This window comes from Mobula hypostoma, chromosome 3 (genome assembly GCF_963921235.1).
Source record: "Mobula hypostoma chromosome 3, sMobHyp1.1, whole genome shotgun sequence".
NCBI lineage: Eukaryota > Metazoa > Chordata > Chondrichthyes > Myliobatiformes > Myliobatidae > Mobula > Mobula hypostoma.
Window position 1 is genome coordinate 61,899,904 of NC_086099.1, and position 25,170 is coordinate 61,925,073.

The window sequence follows — 25,170 nt, forward strand, 5'->3', positions numbered from 1 at the left end:
AATCAGTCATCTGAAACATACAAGATCCAAGCTCGGGTAGATATTAGGATGTTTTCACTAACAGAAATATCTTAATCAAGGGTACCTAGTTTCATATAAGGAGCTGGTCACTGAAAACTGAGGTTTGAATAAATTTCTTTTAGCAGAGTGTTCAGACAGGAAATTACAGAGATTCCCAAATAAATTTGAAAGATTCGGGAACTGAGGGCAAGGAAGAGCTAGCACAGAGCATGAATCAAAGCCAGGTGCAGATCATCCATAATCATACTGAATAGCTGACCATGCTTAATGGAACAGATGGCATATTCCTGCCCCTATATTCTGTTCAACAAATTTGACACTTTAGTACAGAAAAAATCATTTTCCAGTGACAGAGGGCTAGAAAAACATTCCATGGCATCTACCAGAATTATGAAACAAAACAAAACTTGATACCATGTGGGGCAAAAAGATCAAATACAGCAAAATTCCAACAGTCCCCTTTGTTTGGAAATCCCGAACCTTCAAGTTCTGACTCAGCTGTTTCCTATCCTCCCTTTAAATTCACCCAGTTCACTAAAAAGTTTATTATGCTACTCTGTGACATCTTTAAAAAATGGGTCGATGTATTAAATGTGAATAATAGCGTAGAAAATCTCTCAGTCTAGAGCTGTTTCACTGCAAACAAAACTGAGCTTAGTTTTACCTTAAACATGAAACTAAGCTTCAAGACATATCTTAAAAGCTGGAGATACAGGTGGAGTGCAAGTTGAAGGAAGGCAAGACCAAGTAGAAAGAGGCACAAGTGGTAATAAAGGAACGATTAAAAAAAAAATTAGTGATGTGCAGAGCACCAGAATTGCAAGAGCAAATGATTTGAAGAGATGGGAAGGGAAAAGGCAGATTTTGAAAATACTGCATGAAGTTTAAAATAGAGGTGCAGTTGGACTGGAACCTTAATTTAAGACCTGATGAGCCAGGGCTCAAGTGTAGATGAGTGAAACCATGGAGGTACTGGCTCATGGCATTGGAAATGTGAGCAAGAGAAGTGGTCCAAACTTTATGTTGTGTGAGTAAACCAGTTAATTTGGGTAAATAGTTTTGGTGGAGTAAATACTTTGTATGCTAACAGCAGTGATAATTATTACATCACATCACTGTGTTCCCTAATACATAGTTTTGGAAAATTATTAGAATAGTGGTATCAGGACTGACTTACTGATGGTCTGTAGGAGTTATAACCATTTAAAAAAAACATGAACAGCTCAAATGCAGATTTGGTGGATTTGAGAATCATGCAAATATTATTGAACAGACAGTTTCAGAAAATACCCAAAGCAGTATTATTCTAAAGAGGTAAAGGCGATTTCAGAACAGATGTCAATTTGTCATCATCCTATGAGCACACCTAAATTTTAGTACTTGGTCGGCTCAAAATTTAAGTTCTGCTGAAATAGAGCACTTACCCGTGCAAAATCAAATGCGTATCTGTATATAAGTTTAAAATTTGTGGGCTCATTCAACAACGACCTCAAGTAATCTAGTGAATTTCTCAGTTTTTCAGTTGTGTCGCATCTAAAATTGGAAACAGAGATTGAACTAAAAAAATCTTCTGCAGCACTTCAATAGCCCAAATCACATTGAGTTTCCAGACCAACTGATTAACACTGTTTTACCAAGAGATGAAATAAAAGTCAGTGAATTAGTGAAATAGAGAAAAAGTGCAAGTGGCAGAGATAAAGAATATTGTGGCAATGTAAAATTAGTTTTAGTCGGGTTAAATGGATTCAAAATTATAATATTGTTTTCAGAATAGCTGTGTTGCAAGCTATTTAAAACAGTATTGAAACACAGGTGGGCTACAAGAAAACCAAATGATACATTCAATTTTACAGTACTTGATTTCAACAGAATTTCTTATATATGAGAAACAAATTCTCAATAACATTACTTGTGAATTTTCACTGCTAAGTTAACTTTGAGATCTACTAGTATACTAAAACCGACTAGCATATTAAAAGTCTTTGATCTGTTGGAAGATCTGGCAAAAAAAAGGAACTTGACCATCTAAATTGAACAATATCACCTGAATTTTAAAAATTACTAAGTAGCACATTTTACAACCAATAATTTTATTTGGACATTTTATAAACAGGAATTGGGTTTGTAATATACAAATTTCAGTTAGAAATAGATTTTGAACGACAAAGAGAATAAAAGCTGTTACGTTTGAGTTTATTTAATGAATAGTTCTCTATTCTTTAAGCACATATTTCCCATGAACAACTATTCCTACACAGACAGGAAAAGCACTTCATTCATGTCACATTCAACCCAAAAGACTGCTATCACTTGAGTAAAGGTGATAACAAGTTAAACAAAGCAAAAATAAAGACCTAATTATTATACAAATCACAAGCATGTACCATTAATTTTTTAAAAAGCGAACACTTATCCGAGAAAATTCTATTGTCAGTAGCAAGGGAAGTTAGTTGATTATGTTTTCAAACTGCTACACAAGATCCAAATATTTAAAATACATAGATATAATAAGCAAATATTAACTTGGAAACTATAATTATAATATTTTGGGAAGAATACACAAATACTCAATATGACAACTATAATAAGAGCAGTCATGATCATTGTGAACCAAACAGTTTACCAAATGATTAGTTATCAAAGAAATTTTTAAATTGTCCCATCCTATCAAATTATAACAAAGAAATTCCAATGTTTTATTTCCTAATGCCCATTACATGCAAAGATTTCAAATGTACCTGGTACATGGATCTATTTCTTTTAGAACCCCCCCCCACCACCTTAGCACTACATATTGATCTGTTGTTTGAGCATGTGCTGTTGTCTACACATGCGTATTGCTCTCTTGCTGCGATGTGAATACACCAGTTAAAACCATCTTCCACATCGTGCTTTTACTTAATTGATATGTAGTTGTGCACAGACACAACAAATTAGTGATGAGTACGAGCCTGAATACCAGAAAATATCATGAACTTCGACAGTTACAAGACGAAACAGCGGGAGTTAAACAACAGAAGAAAGCCGAAGGACATGAGTGCCGTGAAAGATATGCCGAATTCAAAGTGAAAGGTGATAGCTTCAGCAAGGAAAGTTGACGAATTTGATAGCGCTGAAGGCTGGGAGTTGAATATCAAAAGGGTTGAACCATATTGTAACATGAACAATATGGAGGAGCAAAAGAAAGCCCCTACACTTGGCTTAATGGATGCAAGAATGTAGTCTCTTATGTAACTTAGTAACCCCTGCAAAGGCAGCAAGACGTTTGATGAAATTATTGCAATTTTACAAAATCACTTGAGCCCTAAACAACTGGCAATAGCCAAGAGATTTAGATTTTACAAAAGGAAACAGCAGTCAAAAGATGAAAGTATTTCTGAGTGTATTGCAGAACTGTGCAAACTTTCCCAGTACTGTGACTTAAGAGATGGATCTTCTGATGCATTAAGTGACAGGCTAGTATTGGCATGCATAGTCAAAGCATTCAAATGAGGATATTGGCAGAAAGAGACCTAACCTTACAGTGGGCATTAACCTTTGCAAAATCGTTAAGAGATTGCAGCAGAACTGAGCTACAATAAAAGGTTAGAATGAAATACACAAAACGTTCCTGAATGGCGCAAACAAAGATGTTATCAATGTGGCAAATCTCCCACGATGAAAATGACTCTGTTGGGTCAAAGAAGAAGTCTGCAGAAAGTGCCACAGACAAGGTCACAGAGGGAGTGTGCAAGACAGTCAAAAAGCACAATCTAGTGAAAAGTCTCAAACACAAAACTAAGCAAATGCATAGTTACCAAATGTAAAACAGAATCAGACAACAGAGTCTGATAAAGGTGAATTGTCAGGCCTGGAACTGCGTAGCATTACTGAAGATCATCACAAAATCATCAGGTTCACAATAGATGTGTCTGGTGTGAAACTGAAAATGGAACTGGATACAGGGTCAGCTTTGTCCATAATTCCAGAGGCTGGCTACAACAAACTGTATTCTAAGATACCATTAAAGACCACAGTGATGCTGAAGACTTACACAGACAGAAAAGTGTCTCCCAAAGATAAACTGAAAGTAAATATGACCTATGGAGGCCAAACATAACAGTTAGAGCTTTATGTATTGAAAAGTGGAGGGCTAGCACTTTTCGGATGCGAATGGTTGACAAAAATCCAACTAGACTGCCAATCAATCAAAGCTCTCAGTGTGGCATGAACAGGCAACGGCAGCCCAAATGCAGCACTAACCAGAGACTGGCACAGCTGCTTAATGCTAATGAGGTGCTTGAGAAAGGGATTGATAAACTCAGTGGCATGAGGGCAGTCACAAACAAGCAAAAATCTGCAGATGCTGGAAACTGAAGCTGAGACCCTTCATCAGGACTGCAGAAAAAAAAGATGAGTCGTCGAGTTAGGTGGTGGTTGAGAGGGGAGGAAGAAACACAAGGTGATAGCTGAAACTGGGTGGGGGGAGGGATGAAGTAGAGGTTGGAAGTTGATTGGCAAGAGATACAGGGCAGGAGAAAGGATACCAGCCAGAATTGAAATGGATGAAACAGTTAACACCAAGATTCCATAAAGTGCGTCCAGTGGCCTACGTATAACATCCTGAAGTGGATGCTGAACTGCAGAGGTTGTAGGGATTTGGAATTCTCTCCAAGGCTGAGTGGAGTGATTGGGACACACCCACTGTCCCAGTGATCAAGAAAGGGAAGGTCAGAGCTGTTCACATATGTGGGGATTTCAAGGTGAACATCAATCAAATGCTGCATACTGATCAGTATCCCCTGCTACAAACAGGAAGACACTTTTTACAACTTTGACAGGCAGGGAGAGGTTTTCACAAGCCTATCTGCAAATGGGGTTTGTGGACTCAAGCAGGAAGCTCCTCATGATCAACACTCATATGGGACTGTTCCATTATAATCGCCTCATCTTTGGTGTCGTATCAGTTCCAGTAATTTGGCAAAGAGCAATGGAGTGCTCCAAGATATCCTGGGAACCTTGATGATATCATCATGACTAACAAGAATGATGAAGATCACCTCCAGGATCTTGAAGTGCTTATCAGGCTGAGTGAGTATGGTCTGCGCACAAAGAGAGAGAAATGTGAGTTTTCCAAGAATGAAATTTCATTGTGGACATACCACTGACAAGCATGGCTTACACAAGTCACAAGAGAAGATTGAAGCAGTGCTACAGAGGCACCCAAACCAGAAAATGTGTCACAACTCAGGTCATACTTGGGTACTACTACCACTGATTTCTCCCAAACGTTGCTACAGTGCTGCAGCCATTGAATGCACAGTTACAGACAGCAGCAAAGTGGGAATGGCTAGAAAGATGTGAAAAAAGCATTCAGGGTAACAAAGAGACTAATAACATCCGATGAACTGCTCACCCATTATGACCCATCTCTGCCCGTCAGACTGGTGTGCGATGCGTCCTCTTATGGCACTGAAGCCATTTTGTCACACATTATGAAAGATGGATCTGAACACCTGATTGCATTTGCTTCAAGATCACTGACGAGCGCAGAACACAACCACACACAGATCGACAGAGAGGTTTTTAATCGAGCAAGCGGAATAAAGCAGTTCCACCATTACCTTTACGGACAAACGTTTACGCTAGTGTCAGATCACCAGCCTCAATCCCAGGAAGGGAATTCTAGTCGTGTCAGCTACCCCGTTACAATGTTGGGCACTATTCCTAGAAACCCAACAGAGAGCTCAAGGGTACCAAACACCACAGCAATGCTGATGGCTTGTCACATCTTCCACTACTGGCAACTGAAGAAGAAACGTTTTCATACTGTGACCGAGCAGAAGTGTTCCACACTTCATTGGTGGACCAGCTACTGGTAACAAATTCCGAAATAAGGAATGACCCAACATGAAATCACCATGCACGGATGGCCAGTTCATGGTAACCCTACATCTGCAGAGTTCTCAGCAAGACAAGATCAACAGTCTGTACGTCAAAGAATGCTGATGCTGATCGCTCCCTAAACTGCGCACCAGAATGTTAGAAAATCTATATGAAGGACACCTGGGTACAGACAAGATGAAGAGTCTCGCCCCGAGCAACACATTGAAGACCTAGCCAAAAGCTGTGGGGATGCCAAAAAGTTCAAAATGCACCCGCACAGGCACTCTTACACACATGGGAGTGACCATCATCACCACAGCAAAGAGTACATATTGACTTTGCTGGGCATTCATGGACTACGTGTTCCTGATTGCTGTGGACACTCATTCAAAGCAGCAGGAGGTTATAACAATGAAGTCAACCACCTCAGCAAAGAGGGTCTCCACTCTGAGAACCACCTTCACCAGAAATGGCTTACCAGAACCAACCAGCAATGAGTGGGTTAGCTGAAAGGCTTATCCAAGCCTTCGAGAAGTCCATTAAAGCGATGGACAAGGAGTTTGTTTCTCTACAGCACAAGGTGGACAACTTCCTTTTTGTGCATCGGAACATCGCTCAGGCGACAACAAATCAAACACCGCAATGTTGTTCATGAACAGGAATCTGAGATCTAGCACAGATCTCAGAAGGAAGTGCGGAATAAACACTTCAGCCAGTTGCCAAGTGAAGCAGCAAGGAGCTTTGAGATTTTACAGGAAATCCTAGCACGTGATTACCAAGAAGGCAAGTAGACACCCGTAGGATAGGTACAAGAACTGGACCACTGATGTACACAGTGAATGTTGGAGATCAGACATGGAGACATCACGTGGACTGAATACCGGATGTTCAACTGAAGAATCCACCCGAGTTGTTTCCATCCAATAAGAGAGATACATTTCAGTCATCAGACTTACTTCTCAGTTATGATCATGTCACTGACAGAAACGTGACATTGGAAACAGAATATTGTCTTAGACAAGACACCTATCAAACCTAATGCCACTCCACAGGTACGACGAGAATATTATCATTGGCAAGATACCTGCCAAACCAGATGCCACTCCACAGGTCTAGAGGTGCTATCCTGAAAGAAACAGAGCGCCACCCAAAAGACCACAACATTAGAGCTCTGAAGTTAGTTATGGACTGTTATTGTGACAGCATGTTTATTTGGAATATGGGTTTATGAAAGGGAAGTTGAATATTTTGTATAGAGTTTTATGTTACATTATTCTAAAGGGGGAGAAAGTATAATGCATGGATGTGTTACTTTCAGAGCAATGGCCCCCTCCTTAGTACTACATATTGATCTGTTGTCTGCACATGTGCTGTTGTCTACACATGTGCATTGCTCTCTCTAGCTGCAATGTGAATACACTGGTTAAGGCCATCTCCCATGTACGTGCTTTTAGTTAATTGATATGTAGTTGTGCCCATACACAATACATACCACATTAGTATTTTCATACCCACATCAACCCGAACAAGATTGACAACTACAGTAAAACTCCATTGATGCAGTATGCTCAGGATTTTGGTGATGCAAGTCTGTTAAACCTTCCAGATTATTGTGTACCATTCCTATTAATACCCCAATACACTTAAATGACTTTATTTTTCACAGTCATATATTTTAAAAACTCCAGCGAATTTCAAGGCAGCATGGGAACTGGATCTACAGTGCATTTGAGGTAGCAAGGGAAACATCAGGTGAGATGGCTACCAATCCAGATTGTTGGAGTTTTACTGTAACCTGAATTAGAAATAACTGCATTGTGACTAATAAATTGTATGAGATACTGCCTAAGTATATTTGACATTGTTGCTGCAGCAAAGACAGCATGCAGCTACCAGCGGTACAGGTATGAAAGACTGGAGCGTCTTCTGCATCTAAAAATGAAGAAGCTGAAAAAGTATAATTGAATTTCATAAGAGGTTTAGAAGTCAACCATAATTTTACCCATAAAAAGGAATAGCATTTCTGCTTTGTTAGCTGTTAGAATTAAAGTTAACTATTAAAAAGAACTACAAAACCAAAAACTTTACATACTGTAATAAGGTCATTCCTTTCAACCATTCTTGTAGACTGAAGTAGCCCATGCTCTGGGCATCTAATTTCCAAGCCAGCACCAACATAACCACCTACAAGAATAACATTTGAATAATGAAAAATTACTTCTTGAATGCATTTTGCAGATATAATTTTCTTTCATTTCATCACAAAATGTAAATTAAACAAGTATTTTAAACAAGTAATTTAAAAAATTGCCAACAAGGGCATGTTCAATAGTGCAGAACTTCAAACAAATCGTCCATGATAAAAAAGACTGTGGTCCTTGAGAGGTAATTATATTTAGATAAATAATACTTGGCACCAATGTGGGAACTAGTAAAGAAGTGAAAATTATAGAAATTACAAAGACACCAATTGACTGATATCGTTATTGTATTTTTGTTTTATTTTCGGAAGGGGAGGGAAGAAAAACATCTTCCAAAAGGGGATAATTGTTAACTATACAAGGTCAAGTTTACCATCATTTAACTGTACATATTACAACCAAATGAAATAATGTTCTTCCGGATCACAAACCCAATCAAGCAAATAGCCCTTCATTTATTTGGAACTCTATGCTGCTTAATTGGGACAGGATACTGTTCCCAAACAGTTTCTAAGTAGCATTAGTCACGTGCATTTGTGTGGCCAGAAGAAACTACACCATGCTTAGAGAGAAGCCTTAAAACTGTATCAATTGTTCAAAAAGCAGTGATTTTTTTTTTAAAATCACTGATTGTTGGCAACAAATAAGCAGCAAGACAATTCAGAACTGTTTTGTTCACTGCAGTTTCAGGCATTCGGGCTTGGAGATGTCAAACGGCAGGGAGCAAAAATAAAATGATTTCACTACTTCAGCAAGTTAGGAACTACGAAGAATTTGAAGGCATCAGCAAGCATCTTGAATGTTACAATGAAAATGAAGGTTTGGAGAATGCAATCGTTAAAAGTATTGCACTGATTTTGTTCATTTGCAATCAAAAGGCAGCAGCATACACTGGATGAATTCCTGTTGATAACTATTAAAGTTCAAAGTTCTAAGTAAAGTTTATCATCAGAGCACGTACATGTCACCATCTACAACCCTGAGATTCCTTCTCTGTGGGCATACTTAACAAATCTATAGAACTGTAACTGTAAACAATGGACATACAAAAACTGTGCAAATGCAGATATAAATAGCAATAAATAATGAGCATGAAATAAGATAAAAGAGTCCTTAAACGGGTGAAGTTATCCCTTTTGTTCAAGAGCCTGATGGTTGAGGGGTAGTAAATGTTCTTGAACTTGATAGTGCGTGTCCTGAGGCTTGTATCTTCTGCCTGATGGCAGCAATGAGAAAAGAGCATGGCCTGGCTGGTGAGGATGTTTAATGATGGATGCTGCTTTTCTACAGCCATGTTTCGTGTGGATGTGCTCAATGATTGGGAGTTTTTTTTACCCATGATGTACTGGGCTGAATCCACTAGTTTTTGTAGGATTTTCCGCTCAAAAGCATTGATATTCCATACCAAGCTCTAATGCAGCCAGTCAGCACACTTTCCACCGTACATCTATAGAAGTTTGCCAAGGTTTTTGATGACATGCCGAATCTCTGCAGACTCCTGAAGTATAGGTGCTGTTGTGTTTTCGTTACAATTATATTTATAAGATGGATCCAGAACAGGTCCTCTGAGGCAGTAACACCCAGAAATTTAAAGTTATTTACCCTCTCCACCTCTAATCCTCCTATGAGTACTGGCTCTTTGACCTCTAGCTTCCCCCAGAAAACACAGATCTACAGCACATTACAGGCCCTTCAGCCTACAATAATGGGCCAACCAAGTAACCTAGAAGTTGTCTAGAATTTCCCTACTGCACCCTTCAGGGTAGACAAACAACACAGTGCAAATACAAAAGAGAAAAATAAATAAACAAGCAATAAATAGAGAACACAAGATGAAGAGTCCTTGAGAGTCAATATTTGTGGGAACAGTTCAGTGATGACGCAAATGAAGCTGGATGAAGTTATCCCCACGAATTCGAGGGCCCGATGGCTGAGAGCTAATAATTGCTGTTGAACCTGGTAGCGTGAGTCCTCAGGCTCCTGTACCTTCTTCCGAACAGCAGTTGGGCGGTGGGGGTCCCTGATAATGGACGCTGTTTTCCTGTGACAGCGCTCCATATAGATGATGGACTGAGCCATCTCCGCTACTTTTTGTTGACTTTTCCCATTCAAGGGCATTGGTGTCTCCATACCAGGCTGTGATACAACCAATTAATATACTCCCCAGCACACATCTATAGAAATTTGTCAAAGTATTAGATGTCGTGCTGAATTTTTGCAAACTTCTAAGTAGAAACGCTGCTGTGCTTTCTTATTAATTGCATTAATGTGCTGGGCCCAGGACAAGTCCTCTGAAATGTTAACAATGAGGAATTTGAAGTTGCTAACCCTCTCCGCCTCTGATCCCTCAATAAGCTCTAGCTCACAGACATTCAGGGACTTCCGGTAGAGCTCATGGAGTGAAGTCGTGTTCTTGACTCGCTCCATTACCTCTGAGTTTTTTTCCTATGATCAGCTATATTTAAGCTAACTATTAAGGCATCGACTTTTATAATACTTTGAAACAAATTGTGTTTTTTGCTATTCGGATGCTTTTACGGTCTGCTATGTCTAAGAATGGGAAAAATGGGAAAGACGGCAAACCTCCGGTTAGACCGAAAGGTACCGATCTTCATCCGACTGAACCACTGTTAACTTTGAAAGCTATATCGGATCTAATTCAAACGGAAATTTCAACCTCTATAACGGAGCTGATTCGTGCGGAAATTTCAAGTAATCTCCAGAAAATTGCAGATGCAATCGATAAAATGCAAACATCTATCACGGAACATCAGTCTGCTATATTTAATCTTCAAAAATCCACGCAACAAAATGAACTCAAAATTGAAGAAAATTGAAGAAACAATTACTGTAATGAAGAAAAAGACTTGACTTTCTGACTTTTAAAAACTCTGACTTAGAATCCAGAATGAGACGGCAGAATATTCGAATTATTGGTATTCGTGAAGCTGCTGAATCTGACAACCCTATAAAGTTTTTTTCTCAACTTTTAAAAGATGCATTTCCCACCGTATTTCCTGACCAACCACCATTATTGGATCGAGCTCACAGAGTTCCATCGTATTCGTCTAAGTCAGATAAACCTCGACATGTCATTTTACTATTTCATTACTTTCAAGACAAGGAGAAATTACTTCGATTCGCTCGTTCTAAAGGTTACATTGATTTTTTGGATCTTCATTTCCGATTCGTGGAAGACTTCAGTAAATAGATTCGGGATCAACGGGTTCGTTACAGATCTGTGATGTTGGAACTCTACAAGATGGATTTAAAACCAGTGCTGCTTTATCCAGCGCGTTTAAGGATTTGCACGCTTGATGGGGCTCCCCGTTTTTTTGATTCTCCATCAGATGCCCAGAGTTACCTGGATCAATTTTCACCTTCAACATCTTAATCGTAATTTTTAATTATCCTCGTTTGATCGGAGGTTGTTAATCTGTTGGGTTTAATTTTTTTTTGCTTTATATGGGCAGGAAAGTTTATTTTTGGTTAATTAATATGATTGCCAAACTTTTTTTCAACTGCGTCATTCCTTTCTTTTTCCCTGGGGATTCTGGATGGTTATTCCCTCAGCATCATTTCACGTATTTCCTTTGAGGCCTTAAATTTTGTAGTGTTCAAATGTACTTTTTGTAATTTTTCCTAACTAGTCTATGTTAATTATCTCATTTCTTTTTTTTGTTTAATCATAGGGTCTGTTGCTCGTTATGGTTTTCTTTATATTTACTGGCTTTTTCTTTGTATTATATCGTGTTTGTCTTAATTGGTCTACTTTTTTTTTATTCCTTTACTGTTTTATAACTTTAGCTGATCTTTTTTATACTTACACTTTTTTTAGTGAGCGTCTATCGGAAGTCATGGGGGTAGTTTTAGTGCTCGCTTCTTTCTGGCTGGTCTGCTTTAGATTTAGCTTTGGGGTCATGGGGTGGGGGTGGTGGGAGGGGCTTCACTTTTTAGTTTTCTTCTTCTTGGGCTATTTACATTACTGAAGCATTGGTTGCATTCTCCTTCCCGTTATCTCTTGTTTGTTCTGTTCCCTTTCCCGGTTCGTGGGTCAAACCTATTGTCAATCCTTTTTTTTTGGGGGTTGACTTTAGGGTTTATGGAGACTATTATTAATTTTGTCTCTTGGAATACCAACGGTTTTAATCATCCAATTAAAAGGAAAAAAGTTTCTAAAGTATTCCGGAGACTTAAAGCACATGTTCTATTTTTACAAGAGACCCATGTGCGGAGGGGGGACAGACCAAGTTTTTTTTTAATTTTGGAAGGATCAACAATTCCATTCGAACTCGAACGCTAAGATTTGAGGTGTCTCTATTTTTATAGACCCCTCAGTTACTTTTGTACAACATAATATTATTTCTGATCCGAATGGTAGATTTTTATTGGTTAGTGGTCTACTCTTTAATAAAAAGGTAGTTTTGGTTAACATTTATGCTCCCAATATGGACTGTCCGGAATTTTATAAATCACTATTTAATCTGTTCCCAAATTTGAATGAGTTTTCACTGATCTGGGGCAGAGATCTTAATACTTGTTTATTTCCAGTTTTGGACCGTCCGGCTCCTTTACGGACCTTATCCAATAAATCTGCAACTTTGATTAACTCATTCCTCTCTGATTCTGGGTCAACGGACATTTGGCGTTTTTTGCATCCTCAGGAAAAAGATTTTTCTTTTTTTTCCACACGTTCACCATTCCTATTCAAGAATTGATTATTTTTTTTATTGACTCTCGTCTTATTTCTTCAGTGGTTAAATGTGATTATGACTCTACAACCATTTCGGATCATGCTCCACTTAAGCTTTCTATTAAAATTCAGGCCAATACACAAAATAATAGACAATGGCGTTTTAATTCGCTGTTGCTTCAGGACTCGGATTTTGTTAACTTTATGAATGAACAGATTGATCTTTTCTTTACAATCAACTATACGGAAGATATTTCTATGAACATCCTTTGGGATACTTTTAAAGCTTATATTCATGGTCAGATTATCTCATATTCTGCTGCTTTGAGGAAGAAGCTGAAGCAGGAGGAGCTGGTAATTGTGAACAAGATTAAGGAAATTGATAAGAAATATGTTACAGCTCCCTCTGAGGAATTGTATAACAAAGAACTGAACTTCAAATGGAACACAGTTTATTACTTTCGTCCTCGATTGTAAATCAATTAAAGAAAACGAAGTGAATTTTATGTACATAGTGACAAAGTTGGTAAACTGTTGGCTAATCAGTTGAAGACTAATTATACTAAATTTCAAATTAATCAGATTTATAATCAAAATGATCAACTGATACTTGATCATGCTGAGATTAATCAAGCCTTTTTTGATTTTTATTCTTCCTTATATCAATCAGAGTCTTTACGAGACTCTAAATATATGAATGACTTTTTAGATAACCTAGATTTCCCTAAGATTTCACAGGATATATCCTCTATGCTAGATACTCCCATTACCACTGATGAGATTAAGAATGTTATTTTTTCTATGAACCTGGGGAAAGTTCCTGGCCCTGATGGATTTACCGCGGAATTTTATAAATTTTTTGCACCTTCATTAACCCCTTGGTTTTTTAGGGTTCTGGAGGCTTCATTAAAACTTGGTAAACTTCCCCAATCCTTCTATAGAGCGTCAATTTCTCTAATATTAAAGAAGGATAAAGATCCTGCTCAATGTGCATCTTATAGACCAATATCTTTATTAAATGTTGATTCTAAAATTTTTTCTAAATTATTAGCAAACAGATTAGAAAAAGCACTTCCCTATATTATCTCGGAAGACCAAATGGGTTTTATTAAAGGTCGTTACTCTTTCTATAACATTCGCACACTCTTAAATATTGTTTATACTCCTTCACAAAATGTTCCTGAGTGCGTTATTTCTTTAGATGCTGAAAAAGCCTTTGACAGAGTAGAATGGCCTTACTTATTTAAGGTGCTTGAAATGTTTAATTTTAGCTCGAAATTTATATCCCGGATTAAATTGTTATATCAGTCTCCTATGGCCTCAGTTCGTACTAACTCTTTAAGTTCACCCTTTTTCGCTCTTTCTCGAGGTACTAGACAAGGTTGTCCTCTTAGTCCTTTATTATTTGACATTGCATTAGAACCTCTTGCAATTGCTATTCGAGAATCTCCAAATATTTTTGGGATAACTCGGGGCTTAAAGTCTCAAAGTATCACTTTATGCTGATGACTTACTTTTATATATTTCTAATCCTCAAAAATCTATCCCTGCTGCTTTAGATTTATTAGCACAATTTAGTCTCTTTTCCGGTTACAAGTTAAATCTAAGTAAGAGTGAACTTTTCCCGATTAATAAGCAACTTCCCTTGCATCATAACCTTCCGTTTAAATTGATTAATAATTATTTTTCATATCTTGGGATTAAAATTACTTGTAAACACAAAGATCTAGTTAAGACTAATTTTTTACCCTTAATTGATCATATTATCCAACTTTCATTTAAATGGTCTCCATTATATTTAACGTTGATCGGTCGTATTAATGCAGTTAAGATGTTTGTTTTGCCAAAATTTTTATATATATTTCAGGCATTATCGATTTTTGTTGCAAAATCATTTTTTGATAAAGTTGACTCTAAAATCTCTTCATTTATTTGGCAAAATAAAAACCCGAGACTGGGTAAAATACATTTACAGAAAGCTAAGAGAGATGGAGGTTTAGCATTACCTAACTTTAGATTCTATTATTGGGCAATTAATATTCGACACATGAAATTTTGGTTACTTGACCAAGATACACTATCCATTCGTAAATGGGTAGCATTGGAATTACAATCTGCTCAAGGTTATGCACTTGGCTCTATTTTAGGTTCTTCTCTTCCTTTTGATTTGAAACACCACAAACAGGTCTGTAACCCGATAGTTAAATATACCTTACGTATTTGGTTTCAATTCAGAAAATTTTTTGATCTTAACCAATTTGGTCTAGCGATAGTAACATTTTTTCCTCCCTCTTTCACAGATCGTGCTTTTCAAATTTGGAAGACTAAGGGTATTTCACGGTTTTTGGATTTATTTTTAGATGGTTCCCTTATGTCTTTTGAACAATTATCTAATAAATATAGTTTACCAAGAATACATTTTTTTAGATATCTACAAGTTAGAAATTTCCTAAGTACTACACTTTCTTCCTTTCCAATGCTCCCTCCTATATATATTTTAGATACTATAATTAACCTTAATTCATGTCAGAGAGGTGCAACGGCTATTATTTATAATATTATTATGAAACTTAGGAAAGCTCCATTTGATAAGATTAGGTCAGATTGGGAACAGGAATTGGGTTTTATTATTTCGGCAGATGACTGGGTGCAGATTTTACAACTAGTCAATACTTCCTCTATCTGTGCTAAACATTCCCTAATTCAATTTAAAGTTGTCCATAGAGCACATATGTCCAAAGATAAATTAGCTTGTTTTTATTCTCATATTAATCCTTTTTGTGATAGATGTCAGGGGCAGATAGCCTCTTTAACTCATATGTTTTGGTCCTGTCCTACTCCGAAAACTTTTTGGAGAGACATTTTTAATATTATCTCAAAGGTATTGAATATAGATATCTCTCCTCATCCTATCACTGCTATCTGTGGATTACCTAAAATTTCCATTAATCTTTCTCCTTCAGCCCGTAGAATGATTGCATTTCTTACTTTAATGGTGAAAAGATGTATTTTACAACATTGGAAAGAGACTAATACTCCAACTACATTTTTTTGGTTTTCCCAGACGATATTATGCTTAAATTTGGAGAAAATTAGAAGTAATCTTTATGATTCTTCAGTTAAATTCGATCAGACCTGGAGATCTTTTATTCAACATTTTCATTTAATGTAATTTTTTTTTCCTCGGTCCATATTTATATTCCCTCCTTGTGTTTTTTTTTAAACTGTTTTTAATGGAGGCGGGTTTGAGGATGTGATTTTAAGTTCTCTAACTCCACTTGTTTCCTAGTTAGCCCATTGCTTTGCTTTGCTTTTTAGTCTAGTTGCACGGTGGGTTTTTTTTGGGGGTTTTTTTTCTTTTTCTATTGATATATATAAAAATCAGTATACTATTATATTACCTTGTTATTTTATGTTTAAATTGCACTGTTTGTATTAATTTTTTTCTGTATTAATATTTCCTGTAATATATTATATTCTAACAGTGTATTAGTGCCAATATGGTTTACCTTCTGTGTACTTATTCAATAAAAAGATTAAAAAAGAGAAGCTCACAGACCTCCATTTTCCTCCTCCTGAGTCAATAATCAGCTCCTTGGTCTTGCTGACATTGAATGAGAAGGTGTTGTTATGGCACCACTCAGCCAGATTTTCAGTCTCCCTCCTGTATGCTCATTCATCACAGCAATGACAGTGGTGTTGTCAGGAAACTTAAATATTACACTGGAGCTGTGTTTAGCCTCACAATCATGAAGTGTAAATTGAGTTGAACAGGGGGCTAGACACACAGATTTGTGGCGCATCCATGCTGATGGAGACTGTGGAGATGTTGCTGCCAATCTGAACTGACTGTGGTCTGCAAGTGAGGAAATAGAGGATCTAATTGCACAAGGAGGTACTGAGACTAAGGTCTTGAAGACTATTGACTAGTTTTGATGGGATGATAGCATTGAATGCCAAGCTGTAGCTGATAAAGAGTATCTTGATGTATGCATCTTTGCTGTCCAGATGTTCCAGGGTTGAGTGAGGGGCCAATGAGATGGCATCTGCTGGGGACCTATTGTCACAGTAGGCAAATTGGAGCGGATCCAATCACTTCTCAGGCAGGAGTAGATATGTCTCATAACCAACCTCCCAAAACACTTCATCACTGTGGATCCAAGTGCTACTGGACAAATCATTGAGACAGGTCACCACATTCTTCTTAGGAACCAATATGATTAAGTCTGCTTGAAGCAGGTGGGTACCCCAGACTGCCAAAGTAAGAGGTTTAAAAAGATATTGGTGAAGACTCCAGCCAGGTACCCTCATCTGGGCCATATGCTTTCCATGAGTTCACCCTCCTGAAGAATGCTATTACATCGACCTCAGACACTGAAATCACAGGGTCATCGGGTGCTGTGGGAGTTCCTGAAGATTCCTCCATGTTTGACAGTCAATGCGAGTATAGAAGGCACTGAGCTCATCTGGAAGCAAAGCCCTGTTGTCACCTATGTCACTTTGTAAGAGGTAAAAGCATTCAAGCCCTGGCACAGCTGTTGAGCATCTTCCATTGATTCAAGCTTAGTGCAGAATTGCCACCACATGCCAGATGGCTTTCTGGGGATCATACTGGTGTTGGCATACCAGGATGGAATGCAACAAGTAGAACTGCCAATGTTAAGCAGGGTGCAAAAGGCATAGAGCTTCTGCTAACAAGACTTAAGACAAACAAAGAAATAAATTGGAAGTAGCACCACTTTATAATCATGGGAAAAATTTGAATTTATATCCAACATATACACAAAAAGACTAGATTTTTTTGAAAGGGTAGTGTAGAAAGCTGGGGTCTCAATTCATGGAACATTGGTACTGGAGAAAAAGGGATCAATTTCATTGGAATGAAATGTCAAATACCAAAGGAAGGAAAACAGTTTAGGGTCAATTTATAAAGCTAAAAATGAATAATTACTGTGAAAGAGGAGAAGTATCTAACATCTATTATGGCTTCCGGCCTTTTTCTTTCTGGTCCTGATAAAAGGTCTTAGCCTGAGACATCAACCGTTTATTTCCCTCCACAGATTCTACCAGACCTGCTGAGTTCCTTCATCATTTTGTGTTGCTCAACATCTAAAAGTGGCTTGGTAGAACCAATTCCACGCGCCCCCCCACCCCAAAAAAAAAATGTCAATAACCAGTCAACAGATTAGAAGTAATAGGTAGCAGGATACAAGGACTAGAAATTTTTGTTCAAATCCAGGAAGTTATAAGGATTTAGAACTCAATACTTTAGAAGCAGTAAAGTCATAAGTACTTATTACGTTTCTTTCTCTCTCTCTTCAGTTGTCCATCGAAATCCAATGATGACTCCTTAAATCCACTCCTTTAACAGTGAGATCTTTGATGACTATACAGTCCTTTCCTGGACCTACAAACTCATTACATTTAAGGTTACTTAAATAAATGTTTGAATCCCTAAAAGGCTGCAACCCAAACTCTAGTGGCATTTAGCTGGATAGCTCTTATTTATAACGTATGGCCTCATGTTGTGCCATTAGGGCTGGTTTAAAGTCAGTGGATATTCTGTCTGTACAAAGTGTTGAAAGTCACATAAATAAGGATTTCAGAAATGCTTCTCAAACAGGGGGAAAATTGACAAATTCAGAGTACATATCCACAAGTACCTGATGTATAACACTTTCAACCAAAAATTCAGCAGCAATAGATTACCAAATCTCTGAAAAGAATAAGCATCTTTTTACTATATTACTACAATTTCACTTACGTTTTCGGGTTCTACTCCAATGTCTTCACAGAATTTCTCCATGTCTTCAGGGCCTAAGACATCATCACTACCTGTAACATAGAGTACATGAATACTTTGTGCAATAATTATCCTAGGCGATTTTGAACAAGGAAGAGTTTCTTACCTACTCTATTGAAGACAAGTGAAATGTTACAAACTGTAAAGCTACCGGCACAATTTAAACATTAAGAAATTTTTTTAAAAGTACATTTTACAGGCGCGTGCAAAAAATCATCATATGCATAGATGGAATATAACATCCACTACGTGTCATTTTTTTCAGGGTACTATGGTAGTGTAGCAGTTAGTGTGAAGCTATTACAACTCAGGGCGTTCCAGAGATCGCAGTTCAATTCTGGCGCCATTCTGTAAGGAATTTGTACATTCTCCTCAAGGAAAGCTTGGGTTTTCCCTCCCCAGATGCTCCCATTTCCTCCAACAGTCCATAGATTTACTGGCTAGTAGGTTAATTGGTCATTGTAAACTGTCTTGTGATTAAGTTAGGGTTAATCTGGCTCGCTGGGGGTTGCAGGGTCAGCATGGCTCAGAGGATCAGAAGGGTCTACTCCACACTGTTTCACCAAATAAGTATTTTAAGTCTTTTAGGACAAATTACTTCTTCCAAAATGATCTATGGTCATTTGATCAAAATTGAACTTGGTCTTTATTTTTATTTTAAAAAAGTAATATTTGCACAGGGCCTGGGATTATGACGTCACTTTAGCAAAAAGACCAACGGTAAAGTAGCAGAGAACTCCCACATTTACCTTGTGGTTATGAATATTGACCCATGGTATCTGAACACACCTGCATACTCATAGAACCATTCTAAGCATCGCTTGCTGGAGAACCCTTCTTCTTCAGGCTTCATCCTAGTTGAGTCTTGTTTCCTATACACGGTGCTGCAGGAAAATTTTTAAAAATTAAATATATTAAATCACTCACGTTCTTCTTTGAAGATTTAGTTATAAGAAAGAGCAATAATCAAGTGGAGAAAGGAAACCTAGCTCTGGTTTTTCTAATCACAAACAAGAGAAAATCAGCAGATGTTGAAAATCCAAGCAACACACACATAATGCTGGAGAAACTCAACAGACCAGGCAGCATCAATGGAAAAGAGTAAACAGTCGATGTTTTGGGCTGAGACCTTTCATCCTTTTTTAAAGTTTTTTTTCTATCAGTTTTTCAGGTCTTTTTTTCCCCCCTATCAGTTCTTCTTCGAAGGTCTTTCTCAAAAAATATTTGCAGAATCAAACACTGCTGGGCTATTATACATCTTTGATTTCACCTTTGTGAAGATGCTTAACTCCAAAATGATGAGAGACTAACATCTGACAATAAGCAACAATGGAATGAAGTGGAAAATTACTTAATGTGCAATTATACTTATTAGAATGTAAACATCACATTGACCAAGTTTTTTCTAAAGCAATGCACCAAAACAGCCCTCACACAACCTTCAAGTCCAGGTCCTCTCCAGATTACACTCAAAATGTAGATACCCATACACATGAACAAACTGCCACAATTATTAGTAAATTCAAAAGTCTAGCAGAACTGGTTTCCCCTCTCTCCACTACTAATTGCTCTTTCTTATTGGTCAAACAAGAACCAGTTTGGAAAATAACATTTTTCATTTAATTGCTCTGTACAAATCAGACATCACCATCTCCTACAAACACAGACTGCCAGTTTCATTGCAGTAGGCCACTAATATTGTTTCGTTTTTCAAGAAAGGCTTTAAGAATAAGCCAGGAAACTATGGGCCGGTGAGCCTGACATCAGGAATGGGCAAATTATTGGAAGCTATTCTAAGGGACTGCTTAAAGTTGATGAAGGAAAGGCAATGGATGTTATCTACATGGACATTAGCAAAGCCTTTGACAAAGTCCAGCATTCGAGCTGATCAGGAAGGTTCAGTTGTTTGTTATTCAGGATGAGGTAGTAAATTGGATTTAATACTGTCTTCACAGAAGCCAGAGATTGGCAGTAGATTGTTCCCCTTCTGACTGGAAGCCTGTGACTATGATGTGTCACAGGGAATGGTGCAGGGTCTGTTGCCATTTGTTATCTGTATTAACGAAATAGATAATGTCATAAACTGGATCGGCAAACTTATTGATTACACCAAAAATGGAGGCGTAGTGGACAGTCAGTAAGGCTATCAAACTTTACAGTGGGATCTGAACCAGCTGGAAAAATGGGTTTAAAAACAAAAGGCAAATAGAATTTAAGGCAGACAAGTGTGAGGACCAACCAGGGTACAACTGACATAGTGAGCAGTAGGGCACTGGGGAGTGCAGTAGAACAGAGGAATCTGAGAATACAGATCCATAATTGCTTGAAAGTGGCGTCACAAGTAGATAGGGTGGTGGAGAGTACTTTTGACACATTGGCCTTCATAAATAAAAGTACGAGTACAGGATGTTATGTTGAAGTTGTACAAGATTAAGTTATCATATGAAGAGAGTTAGATGGCTCTGCACCTGTATTCACTGGAATTCAGAAGAATGAAGGGTGACTTAATTGAAACCTATCAAATAGTGAAAGGCCTTGATGGAATGGATGTGGAGAGGATGTTTCCTATGGTGGGAGAGTCTAAGACCAGAGGACTCAGCCTCAGAATAGAGCAGCATCCTTTTAAAACAGAGATGAGAAGAAGTTTCTTTAGCCAGAGAGTGCTGAATCTGTGGAATTCTTTGCCACAGGCAGCTGCAGAGGTCAAATCTTAGTGTATATTTAAGGCAGAGATTGATAGACTCTTAATTGGTCAGGATATAGGGAAAAGGCAGGAGATTGGGGCTGAGAGGAAAAATGGACCAGCCAGGATAAAATGGCGGAACAGACTAATTCTAGACCTATACCTATGGTCTTATGATGGTGAGGCCTAACTGGAGTATTGCATGCAGTTCTGATTAACTGCTTAGAGATATGAGTAAGACAGAAAGAATACAGAGACAATTTTCAAGGATTTTGCTTGGACTTAAAGTCCTTATTTATAGGGAAAGGTTGAATAGATTAGGACTTTATTACTTGGAGCATAAGAGAATGTGGGAAGATTTGTAGAGGTACACAGAAGTATGAGGGCTATAGATTGGGTAAACACAAGCAGGCTTTTTCTAGTGAGGTTGGCTGAGACTAGAACTAGAGATCATAGGTCAAGGTAAAAAGTGATTTAAGAGGAAATTCTTCATTCAAAAAATTGGTGTATCTGTGGAACAAGCAGCCAGCATAAGTGGTGAATGCGGGTCCAATTTCAACATTTAACAGGAATTCTGGCAAGTACATACAGAGGAGGGATATGGAAGGCCATGGTCCAAGTACAGGTCAATGGGACAATACATCATAACAGTTCAGCACAGTCTAGATGGGCCAAATGGCCTGTGGCTGTGCTGCTGAGCACTATGACTCTAAAGGTGCAATCAACAATGCTCAATAAAAGCCTATGTATGCAATATTCCATTCTACTACTAATACTATCCTTTTATCTTTGTATTGCAAAAGCACTCTGTACTTCCCACTCAGCTAGCTACAGCCAACAACTGAAACAATGCAAGAGAATGCTGTCTGAACCAGACTAACAATGCTCTCAGTTCCCTTTCACGGGTTGATGCAACCTCCATTCATAGAGAGAGACTCCAGGCACAGACCTTAAGGGAAGTTCAGGACTGATCTATCAATTGTGTGGCTTTATTTATGACTACACAAATAAAAATGACTGCAAATTGACTTGCTTGTTTTCTTGCCACTCGTGTTTTTACAGAAGACAACAGAGCTGATTAGTCACAGCAGGATGGTGAAAATGAATTAAGAATGCAGACCTGACTTCCTCTTTTCATTTGTCTTGGACACCAAACATCTCTGGGAGTAAAGTGTTTTGTGCCATCAAGAGTGTTGAAGAGCCTCATACCTAAACCTGATGGGTATGAAGCTTTCACAAACTCAAGTCATTTGGAAAAAGACAAACAAAATGTATTGTACATGTATCAGCCTGCAGTGCAAAGTGGTTAATGGACATAGATAGTGAGCGTGATGAAAAGAAAATCTTGCAACACTATAAAACTGAGATGGTGGAAAGAGGGTGAAGGTACCAAGTGAAACATTATGCCCCTAAAAGCCATAATAATCCGATTATCTGTTTTACACAAGTTTATCGTAATGGCAATTCCCCAGCAAGTCTCTGCTGGGGTGGGGTGGCACAGAACAGTCATGCCAATGGATGTCCATTTAATTCAGGTAACCATTGTCAAGTTCCAGTGCAGCACTGTGTATAATTTCAAAAGCCTGAGTGGCAGATAGTTTTCTGTACTTGATTGTGCTAAAAATGAGCGAAGGAGTGTCAAATGAATTGCAAGCCTCCGAGGTTCTTCCAACATTCATTCATGGAGACCTTTTCAACATCATTATCTCTTGACCTCTCTTCCTCCTCCTCATCAGAAAAGGATTGAGTCTCAAGATGGCAAGGTGACAAAGCAGGATAAATCTCTCTCTAAAGCAGGAGTGGCAAACTTAAGACATGTGCATAAACTCCAGCCAGAATAAAAAAAATATAATGATTAACTTTACTGGAAAATGAAACAGTGAAAGATTTTTTTTTACAGCCCGAGAACAGTAAGGTGTCTTCACAGGAAATGTCTAATGTTGGCTTGATGCTAGCTAGACGGTTGCAAGAACACGTGGTGTTAGATGATAGGTTTTCAAATCTTTGCAGATCTGCTGTACACATCAGTATTTAGAAAATAAACAAATAACAGTACTATTTTTCAATTGTATTTTTAAAATAAATATTTTTGAAAAGGTTTCCAGAATGTTTAATTTATTTCACATTTATTTACTTTTATTAATAGTAAAATGATGAATACACATAAATAAACAACAGGATTCATTCTTTTTCCTTAAAAAAAGGCAATAATTATTGTTACTAATTCATTATTCAATGACAATCTCTGCTGAAGATTATCATGGCATGCAAGAGAATTTTTAAAAAAAAAATATAAATAAGATTGTCACCAACTTGGGCACATGCTCTCAAGAAGGATTGTTAGCCCTGCTCTAGATGGTAATATTGGGAAACACTCCAGTGGCCCAGCATATATTACTCCACTATCATCCAGGCTATACCCCACAGCTGTGATTGTACTCTTCATAATGATCAGGAATCATGTTTGCAGAAAGAATAGTAGGGTAACCCTTTGCCCACCAAGAACCATCCATGATACAGCAGGTTCAATAAACCACCTCATGACAAAACATTCTGTGTAAGCTCGCCAGATAGACAAAGAGCATGAATATTTCAAGTTTCCTTGAACATAGGAAGACTACTTAAATCACTCCCCAACAAATCTGCAAAAAATTAATGATCACTAAACAAAGTGGGTGCAGAAACTCTACAGCTTTAAAACATATGTTTCAACTTCTGCTCCCCAATGGGTGTGGATTTCATTTCTATGATACAACTTCAGTGGGAAAGCCAATTTTCCCATACAATTTTTATATATAGAAACAGAACAATTTTTGGGTGCTTAACGCTTTAAATTCTATAAGCTCACTATTAACAATATGCTAGAAATCAGTCATACCGTAACATGCAACATGATGAAATTTTGAGGCATCAATGTTTAAAGCTGTTTTATGCATTGAATTGTGAATATCTAGTGTTATTCTTTTCATAAAACCAAACACATACCCATCGTGCCTGCTTTTTTTAGGTGTTAGATCATCTGTTACTGTGGGTCTCCTCTTTTTTCTGGGTGGCATTCCCTTGTTACAGCAGTCGGAGAGACAACTGCAAGACCGAAGATTTCCTGCAATACCAAGATTTAGAAACACAAATGATTAACCAACTGATCTACTAAAAACTCATTGTAACATGAATACTTAAACATGTAGTCTCCTAATGAATATGATTATTTTTCTAACAGTGATTCTTCCAGATGAACAGCAGAACGGAAAATTTCAATTAGAATTCAATTTTAAGCTTTTCTTCAAGTTAATAACACTGATCCAATACAACAAAACAGATAAATTCGATAGATCAGACAGCATTTGTGGAGGGAAACAGCTTACTCTGACAGCATCACTCAAGTCAATTTCAATTAGCAGAGGACAAGAATAACACATGTAGGAATTCCACACCTGCAGATTCCTCTGCAAGGCCCACATCATCCATCTTCATCTTTGCTGGTTATAGATTCTGAAACTTCTTATGCAACAGCACTTCCACCAGATGTTTGCGTAAAGTAAATACATCTCAAGTGTTCACAAGCATTACCCTTGTAAATGTCCACAATATACATTAGAATTTATGAGTGCAAGCAAGGTCAAGTATTGAACCTGGATGCATGCCAATATTGCATTAGCACATCAGCTAACCCATATGAAAGTTGGAGCAGCAAGTGAGCAAAATAAAAACCACATCATACCTGATTGCTGGTCGTCTTGACCAACGTCTTCTGTCAAGTTCTGCAATAAAACAGACAAGAGAAAATAAGTTACACAAATCTTCAGATCTATTAAATCTTGGAATATAACCAATCAATATTTGCAGTATCATTAACCCTGGCCTAAAAGCAGATGCTCCCATCCTGTACGTACTCATTTTTGTT

At 37.8% G+C, this 25,170-nt stretch overlaps 1 protein-coding gene across 2 annotated transcripts in view; it reads right to left on the bottom strand.

Moving 5' to 3' along the window:
• dcun1d4 (DCN1, defective in cullin neddylation 1, domain containing 4 (S. cerevisiae)) overlaps positions 1-25,170 on the bottom strand; it is a 66,103-nt gene that overhangs the window by 19,695 nt on the left and 21,238 nt on the right. For both annotated transcript variants that reach the window (XM_063043157.1, XM_063043156.1), the window contains 6 exons: positions 24,988-25,027; positions 24,252-24,369; positions 19,373-19,467; positions 18,545-18,615; positions 7,979-8,070; positions 1,446-1,554 (listed from right to left, as the gene is read on the bottom strand). In XM_063043157.1, coding sequence (XP_062899227.1) covers positions 1,446-1,554; positions 7,979-8,070; positions 18,545-18,615; positions 19,373-19,467; positions 24,252-24,369; positions 24,988-25,027 — 525 coding nt within the window. The remainder of the gene's footprint in view (positions 1-1,445; positions 1,555-7,978; positions 8,071-18,544; positions 18,616-19,372; positions 19,468-24,251; positions 24,370-24,987; positions 25,028-25,170) is intronic.